We start from the raw sequence: 21,902 nt of genomic DNA, 5'->3' as shown, positions 1-21,902 counted from the left end.
TGACAACCATGTGACCCACTATTAAGTGACAGTGGGAGAAGGGTGATGCTGTAGCAGGGGGAACAGGTGTGGTCAGATCACTGGCCCTTGTCTGGAGGAGGGCACTCGGCAGGTCAGGGGTGTGCAAATCCTGTCACACGGATCTCAGGGTGCTTAACCTGGAGCAGAGCTTGGATTGAAGGGTGGAAATGACACATAGGAATTGTCATCAAATATTGAAAGGACTTAAAACTTGTTCTGTGTTGTTCCAGTTGGACGAAGTTAGGAGCAGTTGGTGATAGTTACAGGGATGCATGACCCCATGTTGTGGACGCCTTAGTGAGATTCCTGCCTGCATGGGAGGTGGCACAGATGACCTCAAAGTCCCTTCCTACCCCTAGGAGAATGAGGCCTAGAGAAACAGAGGGCATGGGCCAGTCCTCAGGTCACACACACAGTAGGCACAGGTCTAGGGTGGAAATACTTTGAGGCCTAGGAAACTGCTTTCTTTTTTATTTTTTCTTACATCAGCAAAAAAAATTTTAGAGCTCACAAAAAAACCCCACAACAATTAAATTTTGCCAAAAAGAGACAGAAATGTTGATGTATTTAAATATGTATTAAAATAATTTTTATATTGATATCATAGTGGGGGGGGGGGGGGCACAAAGCAATAGTGCCCAGGACCCTCAAAGACCATACTGTGGCCTTGGCTTCTGCATAAGGCTAGGGTGTGTCCACGTCCTGACTCCCTGGAGAGGTCTCTTTCCGGCTTAGGGTGACTCCAGCTGAACATTGTTACTTACAGCCCAGTCCTAACCTACCCAGTCATGACCCATTCCTCCCACCACTCTGTGCATCTGGGGATGATCTTTGCCTGTTTAAGCGAAGAAGGGAATTCTCCATGTAAGAGGTCTCATTTTGTTGCATTGAAAATCTTGCTGGAAATGATGGTCCCGGACTGCAGGACTGCATTGGAGGTGAACTGATGTTTCGATGCTCTGCAGGGAATTAGGAAGGAAACTTAGGAAGAAATCTCAGAAAGGAAAAAATGCCACACACCTATCTCCATCCCGATGTACATCCTTCCCAGTTCTCTGTAATTGTGTCTCTTTTAAATTGTGGTAAAACATAATTATCTATCATTTTAACCATTTGTTAGCATATAGTTCGGTGGTATTAAATACATACAGTGTTGTGTGACAACCATGCTTCCATACCCAAAACTTTTCCATCATCCCCAGCAAAATCTCTGTACCCATTAAAACACTAACTCCTTTCTCCCTCTCCTCCCAGCCTTTGGTAACCACGATGCTACCTCCTGTATCTATGAGGTCGTCTATTCTAGGTATCTTGTATAAGTGGCATCATAGATTTATCCTTCTGACTTATTTCAGTGAGCATGATTGTTCAGGGCTCATCCGTGGGTAGCAGGTGTCAGAACTTCATTCCTTTTTATGGCTGAATGTTCCATTGTACAGAGACACCACATATTGTTGATCTCTTCATCCGCTGGTTCTTGATTGTTTCCACATTTTCACTGTTGTGAATAATGCTGCTATGAACATTGGTGTGCAAGTACCTGTTCGAGTCCCTGCTTTCAATCCTTTTGGACATATACTAGTAGAATTGTTGGGCCACAGGGTAGCTCTATGTCTATGTAACCTTTTAAGAAAGCACCAAACAGTTTGTAATTGTGTTTTGATGGGAATGCTCAGCACGAGACAGCTTTCTTGGTAGGGATGGTTGGAATGTTTGAGCAAGGAGTAGAGATGAATAATTGAGCAGCTTGTCCCCGGGCCAAAGGACCTGAAAAAGCATGGCTGTAGCTCAGGCGTTCTCCAGGCCGCAGTGCTGACAGCCCAGCCAGACACCTTCCTTGTCAGGGTGGTTGTCACATGGATAGAATCCAGAAAATCACTTGACAAACAGAATTACTCACTACTGTCCCCTGACCACAGGGATGGCTTCCTTAGACAGAAATCCTGCTTAATGGCATTCATTTATATATGTTTAAAATTACGAAATATATCATACAAAGATACATAAGTTGAGATTAAATAATAATAACAATTAATGCCATTAAATCTACTGCTCAGCTTAAGAAACATGACCAACCTGTTTGAAGGGCTATGTTTCTCTCTCCCTGAGCACATTTTCATTCTCCACCTCACAATTTAGTCTGTCATTTTTTTCTTTCTAATTTACATATACACACATAATCCGACATAATGTATTGTCCAATTTTGCATGTTTTTTGAAGCTCCCATAAGTAAAATCACCTGGTATGTATTTTTCTGTGACTTGCTTTTTTCATGCATCATTATAGTTTTGAGACTTATCCATACTGAAGTATGTAGTTGAAGTTCATTAATATGTACCACTGTTGTTGTGGGTTCCATTTTATGCATATCCTTAATGTATTTATCTATTCTGTTGAAGTTGGGCCATTTTGGTTATCTCCTAAGGGTTTTTGTCATTATTGGACTAAATTATTTTAATTGTCCAACCTATATAGATGGTCTCCAGATTGTATGACGCCAGGTACCGTGTTCCTTTTCTTTTGTTAGATGAGTAAACATTGAGTGGTCCTGCACCATCACCCCCACTTTGTTCTGAGCACTAGCTCTCTCTGGCTCAGCAGCCAAATTTATACTCATGACCCCACCATCCCATCAGAGCTGACTAGGCCAGAGGCGTGAGTCACACTGAGCCAATCAGATGCTCTCGTGAGAATTTTAAACTAGTGTGAAGAGAGTGGTCTCTGCTTCTTTGTGGTTGGCCAAGTAAAAGTGGAAAATTGGGAGCCTGAATCAGCTGTTTTTCCTACCCTGTACATGGTGAAAAGTGGGGGTGGGGAGCAGGTTAGGATATAAAGGCAGACCAAGAGGAGGGACAGATTTTAACAAAAGGGGGTGAGGGGGTGGTGGTGGTAGTGGCAGTTGAATCAAGAATCCTAAAGCCTTCTAGGCCTTGGCCCAGCCCTTTGTAGAGGGCTGGCCCTTGGGTCCCGTGAGATCCCTCTGCTGAGTTTCTATAATAAATTGACCTTTTCGGTTTAAATTACTTTCAATTGTTTTCTATGATTTGCAATCAAAGACCTTAACTTATTATTCAATTTGCTTCTTCCCAGCCATTCAAAAGCACTGCAGAGCTGTTCAGAGATCCTTATTAACCCAAGAATAAGTTAAACATTTTCCCCGCCTAAAGGTAGTAAATTCTTCACTTCCAGAGGCACTTGACTTCAGAGAGTTAAACATGGAGTGGATTTTTAGCTGAGATTTTTAGCTGCTGTGCTAGTTTTATGTCACCAGGGTATAAAGTAGCTACCCTAGTTTTATCTCATCAAGTTATTCTGACCAGTTCTAAGAAATGACTGGATAATTTTGCTCTTAACTTCCTTAAAAAAAAAAGGTACATGATAAAGATACCCCCTCTCCCCATTATCCTCAGGTGGGTAGGTAGCCATGAATCAATGAGTTTTACAGATGATCCTCAAACCTTTAAACTCTTAGCCAATAGCTTCCTCTCTGTCTTTTACCAGAGTTGCTGATAGGAAACAAATGGACTGTGAGAATCTGAGTTTATCTCCTTGAATTTCCCTCCCACACCTCCAGGCGTGACCCTAACTAACAAGAGCAACAACATGGAAAAACACAGGTGGCAGAAGGACAAAGAGAAGACGCAAAGCTTGATGGTTAAAGCACTAGCAAGACAGGAGTCGCCTTGAAGTTGGAGGTCTCACAGGAACACTATCACTGAAGAGGGGCAGCGGAGCCTGGTCAGGCCTGGGTGACTAGCTCCATGCTTCACCAAACACTCCCCAAAGTTGGGTCACTGCATTTACGCATTTGCGATCTTGAAGATGTGGCCCTCATTAAATGGAAGTGAAGCAGGCTTTCCTCTTAAGTTTGGTTTTGCTTAAAAAACTTTTTAAATCTTGAGGATATATGTTGTATTGATTTTCGGGGGAGGGGGGGGCGAGAGAGAGAGATCGATTGGTTGCCTCCCATGTGTGCCCCAACCTGGGATCGAACCCGCAACCTTTCGGTGTACGGAACGATGCTCCAAGCTGCTTAGAATTTATCAGTCTGTGCAGCCCCTAAAGGCATCGGACTTTTCATTCTAGCCTCTGCCTCGTGGTGAAGCCTGGCCGCACCCCCACATCACTTTAGAGGCAGCCCTGGGCTTTGATGTGTAATTTGAGGCAAGCTATCTTCTGCCTCTCCTTCCTTTTTTCATCAAAAACCACTGTATGGCCACAAAGCACAAGGGTGATGGCTGACGGCAGCAGCGCCATCTTAGAAAGGGGCGGGGGTGGGGGAACGGATTCAGTTGCTTAAACCTCAGCCAACTGAATCAGATCATCCTTTGTTGTGATATTTCAAACTTGCTCTCAGAAACTGGGAGGTGCTCACTGCCGAGACCGTGACCTTGGCAGGTAGTACCAGAGCATCAGCTTGCAAGCAGAGGAAGACAGTGGCGTTTCAGTGTTCACGGAGGCATGCTGCTGGGTGCTTTGGGCTGAGCTTTTGATGAACAGAAAATGTACTTGGAACTTATTTTCCTTTTTGTGACATCCTGACACAGCATTTCTGGTTTCAAAGGAAGCTGTGTAAAAAGACCAACAGAAACCCGACAAAATGAGACCAACTTAAAATCAAGCTTACTGACTACATGGGATGTAGCTAGAGTTGTGTTTTAAAAAAAATAAACCAGAAAAAACACGTCTCTGCTGCGTGGTGCCCACTTCTATCTAAACAGTTCTGAAGTCCAGATGCCGGCTGTCACCCGAGCATCTCTGGAGAGAGCGTGGGAAGTTAAAAGTTAGTGTTTTTGATTAATTAATAATCATCCTCAGCTGTGTTGGCAAATGATAAAAACAAATTGTCTGCCTTTAAAGTAAGGGTGGAAGATGTGTGCTTCCCCGGAGCTGGGGGAAGGAGGAAGAGCCCTGTTGGCCTAGTCTGCCCTTGACTGGTTGGCTGGTGGCTGAACAAAAACGACGTTGTCTGTCTCTTACCCTATTTAATCCCAACCACCGTAGCTTGGGCAGTCAGGGAGGGAGGGGAAGGAGGCCAGTGTCTAAGGAATGGCCCAAAGGACTACTTTATGGCTGCCATGTTTTCTTCTAGAATAACCCAATGGAGCATTTGTAGGAATAACTGTTTCTCCGTGTTTGTCATTGTGAAAGTCATGTAAGGGTGAGTCAGCAGGTTCCAGCTGAGTGAGTGTGTGAGTGTGTGTGTGCTGGAATGAGGTGAAGTTTCATTAGTAGTTTACAGGAAAAATGCACAGACCCCTCTCCTTTCTAAATTTGCCACCTGTAAGCAAAACAATGACTCGATGTCATTCCTTCTGAAAGACTCCATGGCTGCAGCTGGAGCCATCTGGTTCCCACCTCCGCCTGTAGTTCTTCATGCTTCTCTTACAGGACTTACCACTTATCTACTGGTGTTACAGTCCCTCTTACCTCCTTAAATGTCCTGCTGGACTTAGGGCTGAGGTCCTGTTTTGATTAGGACAGGCCCACTGGGATAATCACTCTTTCTTAAGGTCAGAAGGTAATCATGGGATAAAATCCACCTGTAGGAAAGGGGGAAAATTCCCCTTTCCCTCGTGTGGTTTTTTTGGCTAATTGAATAACCAAATCAACAAGAGGCAGATTGACAAGAGAAAATCAAAGTGAACCTCGTGTGCATGGGAATTCACACACACCAAGAGTCAGGGACTCCACACACACAAGAGGTTCAAAGACATAAAGGAAAATGGGCATATATGACATTCTGAGCTAGGGATGAAGTAAGGTACCTTGGGATTTCAGAAAGTCATTGCAGAGAGAGCACATGTTTAGTAGTTTGCCCTGCCATACAGATAGGTCAAAAAAGGTTATCTCTGACAATCTCTTATTATGGGCAAGGCTTCTAATTCGAATTCCTCTACATAATTAATGGGCGGGGGAGCAAAAGTTTCTCTTGAGCCCACAGGGCCTCAGTTGCCTTTAGATCAAAATAATCTGCAAACCTCTGAGGTACATCTTGGGATGGCTCATTCTGAACCCCATTCATTGTATTCACAGGTTGGGCACACAACAGAAAAAATCTTGGGTCCATTGCCTATCATATCACCTTAAGAATCAATCTGAGGCACCGCGAGAGAGCTGGGCCAAATCAACTCTGGGGGCAAATGGTGGCTGGAGAGACCACCATGTTTCTTCAATGAGTATAAGAAGAGACTTGTAGGGAAGGGAAAACTTAGGCATTCTTGAAAAGTTGGGAGGGACCTAGAATTCAGGGACCTGTAAGATCCTGAATGGGATAGGAAGGGGAGGGGTCTCCAGACAGAATGGAGATGAGGAAGGTGGTGCAGGGAGTGCATGAAGAAGCTGCTGAACCTGAAGGAACCAGAGAGACCAGTGTGGACAGCAGAGGCAGGAAGGAAGGAAACATGCCTGGAGCCTCAAGCCAGGGCATGTTTCTGATCCACACTGTGTGGGGAAGTCGCTGGCATGGCCAAGGCTAAGGGCATAAGAGACCATCTTGTTGGATGTGTCGAAGCGAGTGGGACGAGTTTACAAGAGACCATTTGGAGCTGGACAACCCACGAGATGGCCAGGGGGCACTGTGAAGGGGGACTGAGGAAGGCAGGGCCTTTGCAGTTGAGCAGATGGGCACAGAACAGCCAGTATTAGGGTGAGATTCAGCAAGTGCATCACAAAAAGTACTTTCGCTATGGCTAAAGCAAGAAACATCTTCCCTGAGATCACAGAGTCCAGGGCAGAGATGAATGCTGGCCCAGGAGGCACAAAGTATGTGTCTTAGACCCAGTTTACTGCTGACTTGCTCTGTGACAGTGGGCACCTTCCTCTACTTTTATTTTATTTTTTTTTTTTAAAAATATATTTTATTGATTTTTTACAGAGAGGAAGGAGAGGGATAGAGAGTTAGAAACATCGATGAGAGAGAAACATCGATCAGCTGCCTCCTGTACACCTACCTCTCACTGGGGATGTGCCCGCAACCAAGGTACATGCCCTTGACTGGAATCGAACCCAGGACCCTTCAGTCCGCAGGCCGATGCTCTATCCACTGAGCCAAACCAGTTAGGGCCCTTCCTCTACTTTTAAACGCTTTTGTTTCCTGATCTATAAAATGGAGACTAACAACAATACTGCTGGCTGCTTGGCTTAATTAGTGCGTAGACAACACTTCGCTGTCACTGGGTGCTAGACCATGCCTTTCCTACACCAGGGCTCTGCACTGTGGCTCTGCCAGTGACTGGAGTTGATGGTTCAGTGCTGAGGGGAGCATAGCACAGGTGCAGCCAGGCTTGCTCAGAGGCCTCCTCCCTGGGCCTGGGCCTGGGCCCAAGGAGACTCACATCCAAATAGGGTGTAAATCACATAGCAATTCTTGTTCAGGAGACTACCTTTAAGCTGTATGATAATCTGTTAGATTCATTTCTAAAGGAATTCTCATGGGGTTTCCAGGGTGAAGAAGGCTCCCTAAGTCACATTTAAATCACCATTTACTTTCAGACCCGGTCATTCATTTTATCAGATGAAGCCCATATGTCATTGCTTAAAACTGTGTCCAATTGTGAGGCTAATATAAAGCCTTTGAAACAAGAGCCAAGCATTAACTTCCATCCTATATACCCCATAGACAACTCTGGATGGCAGTAGAGGCAGTAAGCAGGAAGAAGTCCATTCCTACACTGGGCTCAGATCAAATCTTCAAATTCTCAAGATAGTCAGGAGGTCATTGATGTGTCCTAGAATTTTCCAGCCCCCAATAAAATGCTTAGGAAGATCTGGGCTGCCTTTTCAAGGACTTTGAGGAATGGCAAAGATCTGAACTGAGAAACCCAAAGTGAAAGGGTCCTATGGCAGCTGCCACTTCCCAGCAGAACTTGGGCAAACCCTGCAGAGAAGTGATGTGGCCAGGATGCCTGACAATGCATCAAACCTCACAGAGCACTCCAAAGCAGCCCATGGGGTTTTGCTCCAACCTGATGGGTACACGCTATCAGGGGTTCCTTCAAGTCCTGAGCAGAAATATACTCTGTGACAGAACCCATCTTGTGACTGAAGGAGCTCCACTGACAAGCATCCCCTGAGGACTGGTTTTCTCCACGTGGGTCCCAGAGCACAACTGGGCCAAGTGGTTGGGCAGTGAGGTCCCAATACTAGGGGCTCTCTGTGAGCCCACCTGCGCCTCCGCCCCACTCCCAGGACAGACCCACGTCCTTGTAGAGCTATCCTGGGGAGCACTTATTGGCATGGGATAGACCCCTGAGCCCTGTGACCGCTACTTGGAGTGGCCTGGATCAGGTCCAGAATCTTCTGGAGTTTACATGTAGATAGGTCTTCCTGCAGGGTCTCAAGGAATGTCTGGTGACAGCCAGAGCACAGGTTAGAAGTGGTCCTCCTCTGGCCTCTCTGCCCAACCTGGAAGTTCCTTTCAGCATGTTTCTAGAATTGAGCAGTGTCTGGCTACATCTTCAATATGGTAATTCTTGATCCCTATTTTTATTTCTGAACTCACTGCATTTAACACCTAACTCCATCATGCCTGTGCTCTGTGAGTTGCAGGAATTAGCCTTCTAAAGAAAGACATTTCTGCACTTTGCTTAACTCAAGGGTTGGTTTATAAGAAAGAATATTCCCGGTAACTCCACCACTAGGGGACCGAGTGACTTCGGGCAAGTATCGCTTTGGACCTCGACTTCCTCATCTACAGAATGAGATTACTGAACTAGACATGCTCTAAGGTGCATTTGGTCCCTAACATCCCATTACCTATGGTCTAACCATCTGGGGCTTCCCTGGAGAGCTTTAGTTACTCATTCAGCCTCTATCATGTGACAACTGCTGTGCGAGCCTCGGGAGATATTGTGAACAAGGTGCGGCCATTGTCCTCAGAGTTTAGAGTCCAGTAAAAACTCACTAAACTTTGAGACAATTGTGGTTTCAACTCCTTAGTTTCCTCACTCTCAAGTGTCTCCTCGTTGTCTGACGTCCAGTGTCTTGAAAATGGCTGTTTCATATATTTTATCTTTTCCTTTGGTGGGGCTTGTTGCAGACCAGAGGGTAAATTTGGTCTCTATTATTCTATATTGGTCAGAAACAAGAAGTCCCACCAAACTTTTTTGATCCTATAACCCAATAGAAAAGATTAGAACCTGCATCCCCATATTTATATTTATCTGTGAATTATATGCACACATGCTTATGAGTATATATGGTAAATATCAGTCATGTTTATTGCTGTTACTACTAGTAATAGTAAAGCTCAATATCTTTCTTCATTTGTAGATTAAAACAGATAAGAATAGAAGTTAAAATATTTTCTTCTTGCACTTCATTGGATCATCAGTGTACTCCACAGGTCCAGAGCAGAAGGCCTCAGAAGTCCAGCTCTGTGAGTTTTCAAAATAAATTGGAAAAGCTATCCAAGACACTGGCTATGGGTAATATTATACATTCAGTTCTAAAGTAAGACAGTCAGAAATAGGAGACTGACACACTGGCTGATACAAACTAAAGCTAAGGTTCTATAGAAATGGTTCTTCAAAAATAGAGTTCGAAACATTCCATCCCTTGATCCCATTTGGCAAAATTCCTTTATCTTTTCTCTTTACCTTGGTTAGACCTTATTTAAGTATCGAAAAGCCCCGTAAGTATTAAAGGCATTCTTAGCACTATATTAGGTCACGTGGGTGGATGTAAAAGATCTTTGAATACAAATGCCCATCTTAGGTTTAGCTATATTTACATCCTGCCTGTGCCGTGGCTTTAACCATGTGCACCTGAAAAGAAGAAATTGGGTGCCAGGATTGGGCCTGCATTTCCTTTCTGAGACTAGAGAAGATGCTAAGAAACCTGACCCACTCCTTTTCTCAACCAGCTTGTTCCACCCAGCCCTTGAGCTTGGCTCACAGAGCAGCAGCAGAAAGACAGCAAGGGGAGGTCAGGCTGGAGAAATGCGCCTGCAGAGGCCCAGGCGAAGGTGCAGCTCAGGGTGCTAATCACTTTCACTCTGCTGCTCCCTCCGGCTGCCATGGCCCCCCATACTGTTGCCCCGGGTCAGGAAATAGAACTGTTAGCAGAGGGTAAGAAAGAAACCTGTTCTTTCTTAGACAGGAGCTGTTTCCTCCCTGGTCCTCAGCTTCAAAGGGCAGCTGCCTCACAGGGAGAGAGTTTGACCAAATCCGGTTTGCATGTTTGTGAGAGGACCACTGAAGCTGAGTCCTAGCAGGCCCCATTCCCTGCAGCCTTGGCGTCCCCTTGCTTTCCCTCCCGGGGCAGTTCAGGTTGTTCCAGCAGTCCTGGCTGACCCCTGAGAAGGGAGCTGTCCTCCCCTTGGGCAATTCTGGAAACCTTTGCACAAGAACAAACTGTCCAAGCTTACATGTGTGAGATTGAGGGAAGAAAAAGGGAAGAGCGTTTTCTGCTTATGACTGGGACCCTGTTATTCTTCGGCTTGGGTGTTCAGCTGAGTTTTGTGGATTGGGAGGCCAAGTCATGTCAGCACCAGAAACCTCTCTCGTCTCAGTCATATGTGCTACCCCACCTTTTCCCCGCAGCCCCTGCCGTTCCTTTAAGAGAACCCTCCCTGTTTCATGCTTTCAGAGTAAAGCTGTTCTGAGCCGTCTTGGGTCACAACCAGCGCTCACTGCACAACAGAAGCTGAGAAGAGGTCTGGGGCACTTCTGTGTGTCCCCCATCTTCTGCCCTGGCCTTGCCCCTGAGGCAGGCAGGAGGCAAGACTCACTGCGAGAGCAGGGCTCTGGCGTCGGGTGGCGGTGAGGCCTTCATCCTGCCTGATGGTTCAGGACAGGAATGCTGGTCACCTGAAGCCAGGGGCGGCTGGGGGATGTGGGAGACAGCGAGTGCCATGTTCCCACACTGTAAGCCATGATGACACTGTTAAAAATGGCTGGTGGGCGGAGGAAAGTGAAAGAAAAAGAATAGGGGGAACAGAAACCAAAGTGAGACATAGAGTAAGATCAAGCAACAGCAACGGCCAACCCTCAACAGAGGCCGGGGCCGGGGACAGGATAGGCCTGGCAGAGAATCAGGGAAAGGAGGTGAATGAGCCTGTGGGAGGGAGAGAAATTAGACTAGGAAAACACCATGAGACACAGAGAGAAGACATGACGATTTGTTTGAGGAAATGGCAGGTATTCTACCAACACATACACCAACAGTGTTGGAGGCCAAATCCAAGGACTCCCCTGGGGGCATCACCTTCAAAGCCCCAAATACAGGACAGAACAACCCCTGACAATGAAATCTATGTCTCTGCTTGTTCAAGGCCTAACTACATTCAGGCAGCAAGGGTCTCTGAGACACTCAGGAGAAAAGAAAGGAGATGTAAGCAGAGGGAAAAGATCAGAGACATGCATATATGTCGTCACAGTCCTTCCATGAGTTGATCCTCAAGCAGACCTGCTCATGGTCTTGTGGGTGACTCAGAGAGAAGACGCCATGGCTTCCAGCCTCAGAAAATTCACACTCTAGGAGAAGGGACAAGATGTACCTACACAAAGCAATAAATAGCAGCGATATTATTGGGATTGCTCAGGTGAACACAGTAAGAGAATGCTGATTGAAAGAATGAATGAATAAAATAATCAAAGAAATGAAATACAGAAAAGCTTTCTTGATAATGTCCCCTTGTGGAAAAAAAACCCAAAAACAATGCAGGAATTTGTTTGAACTGGATGTAAAATTTTACACTGAGCCAATAAAGTTACCTGGGCTTGACTATAACATAGCACAGGAGGCCCAACTGCCATGTTCAATCTTCCAGTGAGTGGATCTACCTAAACCTGATATTCAACTCAATATCTTTTTTTTTTCTTTTTTTTAAATTGATGCCCCACAAGTCATGGTCAGCATCAAAAGGCAACAAGTAAAGATTGGCGAGGTGGCCCTAAAGGAGGCCAGCTTGCTAGCATGGAAGCAAAACAGATGTTGGAAGACAACCTGAGATCAAAGATCAGATGAATAACTGAGGTTGGAGGGAGGCCAGGTAGGAAAAGAGGTTGGTTGTATACATGTGAGTCAAAGGGCCAAGGGCATCCAACTTGCAATTGAGGAAAATGGATAGTGAAGGTGATAATAATTACAACTAACATTTATTGAGTGCAAACCGTGTGCCAGATGCTGTTCTGAGCACTTTACAAAGTACATTAGTTTGCATGATCCTTACTACGACTCTATTTAGTATTTATTATTACTGTTTGTATTTTATATATGAGGAAACTTAGACACAGAGATCAAGCAATTACACAGCAAAGACTAGTCCAGGACTCTAACAAAAACCTACAACACCCTCTCTGAAGTCATGGAAAATTCAACGTCTCTGTTTCTTCATCTGTAGACATTTGTTATTTAATCTGTAACCTATTCATAGAGACATTATAAATGATAAAGCATTTGTGAAGTGACTGGCTGTGTTGTCATTATGAGAGTATTAGCATTATTAAGGCAATGCTTTTCTCCAGAAATACTAAATACTGCTCACTTTCTCATGCAATACCACAGGCCTTAAGAAATTTACAGAGGCTTAGCAAGTCCAGAACCCTCTGTATTCACAAGCGGGGACGCCCCGGGAAAGGTCTCTTTCTGACATCCCTTTACTATTCTCACAGGGTTGGGAGAATGGCGTTCTTCTTTCTTACAAAAAGGCTCCCCGCTGAGAAGAACAGCCAGGTTCTCGTGCTCCCCGAAGCCTCTCTCACAAGGACCACACCAGAGAACCAGCCATCTCAGAAATCAGGTTTTGAGTCTGAGAAGTAGCAGATAGAGAAATAGATAGCAAATACATCTGTTTTCACAAGAGCCTGTTGTTCTCTGTACTAACTGCTATAAAAATGACACGAAACTAGCCACACATTAGTTTTGGTTCTCGTGACTAAATCAAGGAATGGCATGATGGTGCTGTGTCATTAGAAATGAAACCAGTTCTTATACAAGAGAACAGGGTCGACATTTTAATAACCTGAACGATTTCATAGAAAAATCAAAGCTGAAACTTCAACACCCCAGCCCTGAACACCTGCTGCTTGAGTTTGGTTCTGAGCCAGTGAAACCTCCTTCTTGTGATGAAGACATGCGATGGACCCTGACTTGCCGACACTTGTGGTGGCCAGGGAAGTCCTCCTGCATCTGCTGCCCTGCCAGTGGAAGCTCATTCTGTCCTGGCTTTGGCAGGACTGACTGACCTCAAGAAAACACAAAAAGTACCCCATATTTTATTTCCATTTTTCCAACTATATAACCTTACGTATTTTGGTATATACAAGTGATTTATGTAGATATATGAATTTGACCTTCCCTGAGATATTGTCATCCACATATTTTCAGATAAAAAACGTGACACTTCTTGCCCTAACCGGTTTGGCTCAGTGGATAGAGCGTCAGCCTGCGGACTGAAAGGTCCCAGGTTCAATTCCGACCAAGGGCATGTACCTTGGTTGTGGGCACATCCCCAGTAGGAGGTGTGCAAGGAGGCAGCTGATTGATGTTTCTCTCTCATCGATGTTTCTAACTCTCTATTCCTCTCGCTTCCTCTCTGTAAAAAATCAATAAAATAAAAAAAGAAAGAAAATTTTAAAAAAAGAAAGTGACACTTCAAAGGTTAACTGACTTATCTAGAAGCAGGCAGGGTGGGTTCTTTATCTATATCTGCATTGTTCCACTTTGGGCTGCATTACAATAATGATGTTGATGTAGGAAACATCACAGGTTGCTTCCCCAGCATCCATTTTCCTTTTCTCCTGTCATAACACCACATTTTGCTTTGAGGGAAGCACCCCCTCCGGCTTCTGCCCCTTCCTCTAAGTGGTGGATATGTATCCAGCTTCCGGGGGGCGCCCTGCTATGCTTAAGTTAGTCAGAGCATCCATCACCTTGGCCATGGTGATTGGCTCATGAGTGGGCCAGATTCAGGACAATGAGGTTTGAGGAAATGTTTGCGAGGGCTTCTGGGAAAAAGCTCCCTCAGTCCTCTGTTGGGTCTCCAGAGGGGACAATCCTCTTTTCCTGGAGGGTGTATCAGAGAATACAAAGTCCAACATTCCCTCAGCCTTTGTGTTACCAAGAAGAGTGCAGCCCCAGGATGAAGCCAGCACACAGAAGAGGCAGTGCTATGAACAAAACGGACACGAAGCTGGCATTCTGAGGAGGATATGCATTCTAGACTGAGCTCTGGAGTTTTCACGCTATGAGCCAATGCATTCCCTTTGTTCATTTAAGCCAGATTGCGTTTGCTATCCTGTCACATGAGAATTCTTAGCCAATGCAAACACCACCAGCATTGCTCCCAGTAACATCTGATTGTTGCTTTGACTTCTCAGTCAATAGCATAGACCCATTTGGCCAAAGTGACCAGCTGATTCAAAATTCATCAGCATTTCTGGAGCACACCCATCTCTGGTGCCTGACTTTCTAGACAGGACTCACATTTTTCTGTTCCTAGGATCTGGCTCCTTCATATTCCTGCTCCACGTTGAACTAGTCTGGGTCCACCTTCTTCCCAGTCCCTCCACAGTGACAAGAGATGGCTGCCTCCACTGAGGAAACCAGCAGGGAGTGGGCAGTCAGCTGCAAAGCTAGGCATTGACACTGTCAAGAAAAGTATGTCAAGAAAGGTTTTGCCACTGTGTGTGGGTGTAATTTTTAATCCTCACCCATGAAAAATTTTCCATTGATTTTTAGAGAGAGAGGAAGGGAGCAGGTGAAACACAGAGAGAGAAACGTTGATGTGAGAGAGACATATCAATTGGTTTCCTCCCACATGCGCCCTGACCAGGGCCAGGGATCAAGCCTGCAACCTAGGTACATGACCTTGACTGGAATCAAACCCAGGAACTTTCAGTCTGCAGGCCAACACTGTATCCACTGAGCCAAACTGGCTAGGGCTGCCACAGTATATTTTTAAGACAGTGCAAAACAGGTGGGAGAAGATTCTTTGAACAGTTAGTTATGTAAATCATTAGCTCCCTATCAGAATGTGGAATCCCATAGAATTGGGGCACCCCTCTGAGGGCTTTATTTGCTAGTGGTTGACTCACATGCAGGTTCAAAGATTTGGCATCAAAGATTATAAAGTCCCATGGGCCCGAAAATCTGTGATAGCTGTTTTTTGCAGCTCTACTCAATCTCAGTTTCTCTTAAAAAATCCTGTCATTTCCACTTCTGGCCAATATGACTAAGCACAGAGGTAGAAACATAGGCCAAATAGTTTTTTAAAAAAGAACCCTATATCTACCCTATGTAGAGAAAGAAAGCATAAGCCAGTATTGGTGGGGTTAGATGTGTGAAGGAGTGCTCTCCCTCTCTCTCTCCCTTTCCCCCACACCTTATCTATCAGCAAGACTTGCCATTTTCCATACATGTTGTGACTGACTCATCCATTACCCATTTCTCTCCACTGTTACTACAATTGTGTATTTTATTCATTCAACAAATATACACTGTGGCCCAGGCATTGCTCTAGTCTAGTGGCTGGGAGAACAAGAATGACAATGAAATGTGCACCACACATTCTAGGGACTCTTGTAAGAGCCACTTGTAAGAGCCTTCTCACAGATGGCCCCTGCTTCCTCTTTTGCTTTTTCCTTCCGATCTCCACATGGTAACCTAAGGGATCTTTTTTTATATATAGTGAAAAAAAATTTATGTTTAGAATTAGCTAGCTGGACTCAGTTTAGGTTATCCCAATTTTGTTGGCAACATCCAAAGCATCATAGTCAGGAGCCAGTCGAACACATGCCTTCTCTCAACAGGCCTGATCAGGGTGTTGACCTTGGCCATGCCAATGTCATAGAGCTTGTGGTGCTTGTTGGCCTTGATATCCATAGTGAACACCAGTGTACTGTTGTCTTCTGTCTTCATAACATCTGATTGTTGCTTTGACTTCTCAGTCAATAGCATAGACCCATTTGGCCAAAGTGACCAGCTGATTCAAAATTCATCAGCATTTCTGGAGCACACCCATCTCTGGTGCCTGACTTTCTAGACAGGACTCACATTTTTCTGTTCCTAGGATCTGGCTCCTTCATATTCCTGCTCCACGTTGAACTAGTCTGGATCCACCTTCTTCCCAGTCCCTCCACAGTGACAAGAGATGGCTGCCTCCACTGAGGAAACCAGCAGGGAGTGGGCAGTCAGCTGCAAAGCTAGGCATTGACACTGTCAAGAAAAGTATGTCAAGAAAGGTTTTGCCACTGTGTGTGGGTGTAATTTTTAATCCTCACCCATGAAAAATTTTCCATTGATTTTTAGAGAGAGAGGAAGGGAGCAGGTGAAACACAGAGAGAGAAACGTTGATGTGAGAGAGACATATCAATTGGTTTCCTCCCACATGCGCCCTGACCAGGGCCAGGGATCAAGCCTGCAACCTAGGTACATGACCTTGACTGGAATCAAACCCAGGAACTTTCAGTCTGCAGGCCAACACTGTATCCACTGAGCCAAACTGGCTAGGGCTGCCACAGTATATTTTTAAGACAGTGCAAAACAGGTGGGAGAAGATTCTTTGAACAGTTAGTTATGTAAATCATTAGCTCCCTATCAGAATGTGGAATCCCATAGAATTGGGGCACCCCTCTGAGGGCTTTATTTGCTAGTGGTTGACTCACATGCAGGTTCAAAGATTTGGCATCAAAGATTATAAAGTCCCATGGGCCCGAAAATCTGTGATAGCTGTTTTTTGCAGCTCTACTCAATCTCAGTTTCTCTTAAAAAATCCTGTCATTTCCACTTCTGGCCAATATGACTAAGCACAGAGGTAGAAACATAGGCCAAATAGTTTTTTAAAAAAGAACCCTATATCTACCCTATGTAGAGAAAGAAAGCATAAGCCAGTATTGGTGGGGTTAGATGTGTGAAGGAGTGCTCTCCCTCTCTCTCTCCCTTTCCCCCACACCTTATCTATCAGCAAGACTTGCCATTTTCCATACATGTTGTGACTGACTCATCCATTACCCATTTCTCTCCACTGTTACTACAATTGTGTATTTTATTCATTCAACAAATATACACTGTGGCCCAGGCATTGCTCTAGTCTAGTGGCTGGGAGAACAAGAATGACAATGAAATGTGCACCACACATTCTAGGGACTCTTGTAAGAGCCACTTGTAAGAGCCTTCTCACAGATGGCCCCTGCTTCCTCTTTTGCTTTTTCCTTCCGATCTCCACATGGTAACCTAAGGGATCTTTTTTTATATATAGTGAAAAAAAATTTATGTTTAGAATTAGCTAGCTGGACTCAGTTTAGGTTATCCCAATTTTGTTGGCAACATCCAAAGCATCATAGTCAGGAGCCAGTCGAACACATGCCTTCTCTCAACAGGCCTGATCAGGGTGTTGACCTTGGCCATGCCAATGTCATAGAGCTTGTGGTGCTTGTTGGCCTTGATATCCATAGTGAACACCAGTGTACTGTTGTCTTCTGTCTTCATGGCTGACTTGGTGGTTAGGAAGAACCTATTGATAGCAATAGTGGTCAAGCTTGTTTCTCCTGGAGGTGCTCTTTTGAGGATATGCAGGCTGCCTTCAGAGCCTCAGTGTCTTGGGTGACATCAGAAGGTGGGTTACATGTGGATCTTTTTTGTGTGGCTATGGATGCCTTGCAACACTGCTTTCTTTGCCTTCGAGCCTTTGCTTTGGCTTTGGGAGGGATAGGGGTTTCCTTTTTCGCTTTTGTCACCATCTTTGTGAAAAGACCTAAAGGATCTTTTAAAAATATTGAGGTTTCCCTGTTTAAAACCCTCCAAAGGCTTCCCATCACCCCTTAATTAAAATATGAGGCCTCCTCGGCCCCGCTGGGTGGCTGCTGCCTCACATCTCTGGCCTCTTCTCCTTCTCAGGTTTGTTCCTCAGTCACACTGGCCTCCCTTCAGACCTTCAAATATATTAAGGTCTTTTTTTCTCTTCAGAGCTTTCAATCTGCTCTCATTTCCTCCAAAAACAGTGGCTTTCAAACTTTTTAAAAAAATGCATTTTATATCATGAATCAGAAAACACATCAGCCTATACATACATGTAACATTGATTTTATATAATAATACTTCTGGTAATTTCTAGGCCTTTAAAAAAAAAAAAGCTAGTTGAGGCCTAACTCGCCTGCAGTTTAAAAACACTTCTCTCTCTGCTCTTTAAATAGCTGAATCTTTCTTCAACTTTCAATCTAAATGTTAGCCACTCACGGGGTTTCTCTGGCCACCTGATCTAAACCAGGCATCTGACTTAGGTGACTTTTCATCTGAGTCCCTTGTTGCTTCCCTTCATAGCACTTAGCAGAGTTATAACTACATATTCCTCCCATGAGACTTGCTCATTGTCTCGCACATCACACTGCTGGCTTTTGAAGGCAGGGACTTGGCCTGCTTTGTTCCTCACTGTATGTCCAGCATCTGGTTCAGTGATTCGCATCAGAGTAGGATATACATAAATATTCACTGACTGGCTGCCTAAGTGATGTTCAGGTTTAGATTTTAAAGGAAACCTCTCCAAAAAGGAACCAGGGGCCCTAGCTGGTTTGTCTCAGTGGATAGATCATCGGCCTGTGAACTGAAGGGTCCTGGGTTCAATTCCAGTCAAGGACACATGTGTGAGTTGCGGGCCCAATCCCCAGTAGGGGGCGTGCAGGAAGTAGCCGATCAATGATTTTCTCTCGTCATTGATGCTTCTCTCTCTCTCTCTTTTCCTCTCCCTTCCTCTCTGAAATAAAAATAAAATATTCTCCCATGTTTAAAACCAATTGGAAAAAGTTAATGAAAGTTCTACAGTCAGAAATATGACACTATTCTACAGCCTATATTATTCAATCTGTTCTCACACCATTGTCTACACTCATAAACCCACCCAAAAGAGACATAACATCTATCCAGTGCAGGAACCTCAGACTGAGAAAACAAAGGGACAAACAAAGAAACAAATATCCATTAAAAAAAAAAAAAAAGGAACCAGGACCAGGGCTGCTTGGAGAGAGGGCTGATTCTAGGGCTGGGGCAGGAAATATACTAGTGCAGAGAGTAAGGAAGTGCTCGAAAACCAAGGATGGGGCATGTCAAAGGGACACAGGAGCCACCTGGAAGTTTCCAATGTCCAATGCTGGAACAATCTGAGCAACAAAATAAATAACCTGCTATCCGATTATAATCCAAAGCATTAAATAAATATCCATGGGAGTCTATACTGACACAAATACATGGTTGTTTAAAAATTACATGGCGGTGTGGACGAAAAATGGGCCACATGCTGAACCGGACAAGTTCAGGGGGGACCTGCAAGGCAGCTTTACAAACTCAGAGACTAAAAGTAACCGCAGGATGGTCTGAAATTAAAACTTCCTGGCTGAAACTCAGTCCTGGCAGGTAGTTGTGTCCTAGGCCGGTATCTTTCTTGACAAAGGTCAATCTTTGCCTTAACTGAGTCTGTCTATTATCTTTTTGCATCCATGATAACATACCTATGGAATGTCAGAGTAATTTCCTTTTTCCAGACCCTTCAGGGCACAGTCTCCTGAAGCAGATTTTTCTGTCAGAATCTCTTGAGCAGGAAAGGGGCAGGACTAGAGGTTCTCTCTGAGTTTCGTTTCTTAATAAACAATTTAAAATCACTATCCCAAAAAGGCAGATTCAGGTTGGCAAAATTTTGGTTCCCTTCACAAGTGATTATATTAAGCATTTAGGACCAGTAAGGAGGAATGTCAGTAGATGCCTACAAGGAAAGTCAGTATCCTGTAAAGTTTAGAGTCTAAACTCTCTCCTCACACTTCTGGAGATCATATCGAGACCATGCGGAAAGCTCAAGTCCTTTTGAATATTCCTCCCACCAGCAGTTTTGGAGTTCAGGTGGTTCTGGGTTCCAGTGGCGTTCCAGAAGTGTTAATGGTGGAAATGGAGTTCTTGGGTGCCTCAAGCAAAGGAATTTCTTGAGGCCCCTATGGGAGGCTGGGGTTTCTTGGAAAGCTTTATTGATGATGTAAAATTAAGAAGTCCAACCTTGTCTTCGGCAGGGCCACTGCCGGAGTTTCTGTTCCATATTAAGGTACAGTCCAGCTCAGCATCTGGCTGGCTTAGTTTGTGTTCCCAGCCGCAGTCCATTGCGTGTGAGATCCGCACAGTCATGGGCTATGTGGCTGTTTAAAGCCACATGGCTAAGGAGAGAGAACAGGTGAGCACATGGGCGAGTGTGGGTTATGGAGCAAGCAAACCTGAGGGAACTCTTTGTCTGGGACTGTAACCAGGAGCTTCTTCAAACTAACCAATGAACTTTTCAAGATTTTGCTTGCTTCTGATGGGTTTCGCCCCCTAGCCAATTCATTGTTCCCCAGGCTAGACTGACAGGCCTGGACCTCCCCTGCACCACCCTGACTTCTATTGCACAAGTGCTCATCTCCTTCTTCTCCCCACAACAATCCAGTACCCGATGAGGGAGGGGTGTTAATCCCCTTGGAGGAGCAATGCTGTATAAAGCTTCCCAAGGTGACCATGCTTACAATATCTGACTTCCCTTTGCTTTCTTTCCTTTATTAGTATTAACTAGCTAATTACAACAACAGTAGGGCCTTGTCCATTTATGCAATCACTCATCTATTCATCACACATTTTTGAACATTTACTATGTTCCAGGCATAGTTCTAGTACCAGGGATCTAATGAAAAGAGGGATAAGGTGCCTGCCTTCAGGGAGCTCACATTCCAGTAGGGAATATCTGAGTCCACTTACCAAAGCCAATTAGGCCTTGTCTTACTTTCTCATTCTTACCACTTTCTCTCCTCAAAGGGGTAGGGTGAGGTGGGGAGAATTAAGCCCTACCTCATATGTTATTTGAAATTCTCCTATAAGATTTATCTCTTCTCCCCTGTTGACTTAAGAAATGTTCAAATCTGTACAGAATTTTAATGAGTTTATTTGAGCCAAACTGATGACAATTGCTGGGAAACAAAATCACAAACAATTGAGAAAACTCACTGAAAAATGGCAGTTTAACCACTTATTTTATACATCAGAATCAAAGGGGAAGGTGCTAGGGCAGTGGTCGGCAAACCACTGCTCGCGAGCCACATGCGGCTCTTTGGCCCCTTGAGTGTGGCTCTTCCACAAAATACCACGTGCGGGCATGCACATACAGTGCGAAGTTGACTTAAAACTTTAAGTAAAGTGTATTAAGTTAATTTTAGGGAACGTTGTGGAGTGAAAGAAGATGTAGTGTTGAGGATTGAGAAAGGTACAAGCCACATGCGGCTCTTTGGCCCCCTTAGTGTGGCTCTTCCTAAGCCTTAGGAGTACCCTAATTAAGTTAGTAACAATGTACCTACCTATATAGTTTAAGTTTAAAAAATTTGGCTCTCAAAAGAAATTTCAATCGTTGTACTGTTGATATTTGGCTCTGTTGACTAATGAGTTTGCCGACCACTGTGCTAGGGAATTACATGAAATTCGTTAATGATAGATTAGGGAGGCAGGGGGGGGGGGGGGTCTTTGGGATTGGATAAAAAGTAAAAGGAATAGACACATACTTCTTTTACATAGGTGGGTACAGGATACTTATGTTAACAATTACCACAATAACAATAACAATGAGGGACTCTGTGGTCTCCTGCTCTGGTGGGAGATTGTGCCCTGAAGGGTCTGGAAAAAGGAAATTACTCTGACATTCCATAGGTATGTTATCATAGATGCAAAGAGATAATAGACAGGCTCAGTTAAGGTAAAGATTGACCTTTGTAAAAAAAGATACCAGCCTAGGACACAACTACCTGCCAGGAGGTCACAGTTGATTCCTAGTCAGGACACATGCCCAGGTTGCAGGCTCAATCCCCAGTGGGGGACAGCTGATCAATGATTCTCACCATTGATGTTTCTATCTCTCTCTCCCTCTCTAAAATCAATAAAAACA

General features: G+C 44.6%; 1 protein-coding gene across 1 annotated transcript in view; it reads right to left on the bottom strand.

The window, feature by feature from the left end:
• Positions 1–636: 636 nt before the first annotated feature.
• ATG5 (autophagy related 5) overlaps positions 637–21,902 on the bottom strand; it is a 159,548-nt gene continuing 138,282 nt past the window's right edge. Inside the window, exon 7 of the mRNA XM_014531355.1 lies at positions 637–980. Within this exon, the coding sequence (XP_014386841.1) occupies positions 808–980 (173 nt within the window). The 3' untranslated portion in view covers positions 637–807. The remainder of the gene's footprint in view (positions 981–21,902) is intronic.

Source organism: Myotis brandtii, unplaced genomic scaffold, assembly GCF_000412655.1.
Source record: "Myotis brandtii unplaced genomic scaffold, ASM41265v1 scaffold8, whole genome shotgun sequence".
In the NCBI taxonomy this organism is placed as follows: domain Eukaryota; kingdom Metazoa; phylum Chordata; class Mammalia; order Chiroptera; family Vespertilionidae; genus Myotis; species Myotis brandtii.
The sequence above is the reverse complement of the archived record's forward strand: the minus strand, read 5'-3'. Positions and strand labels throughout refer to the sequence as shown.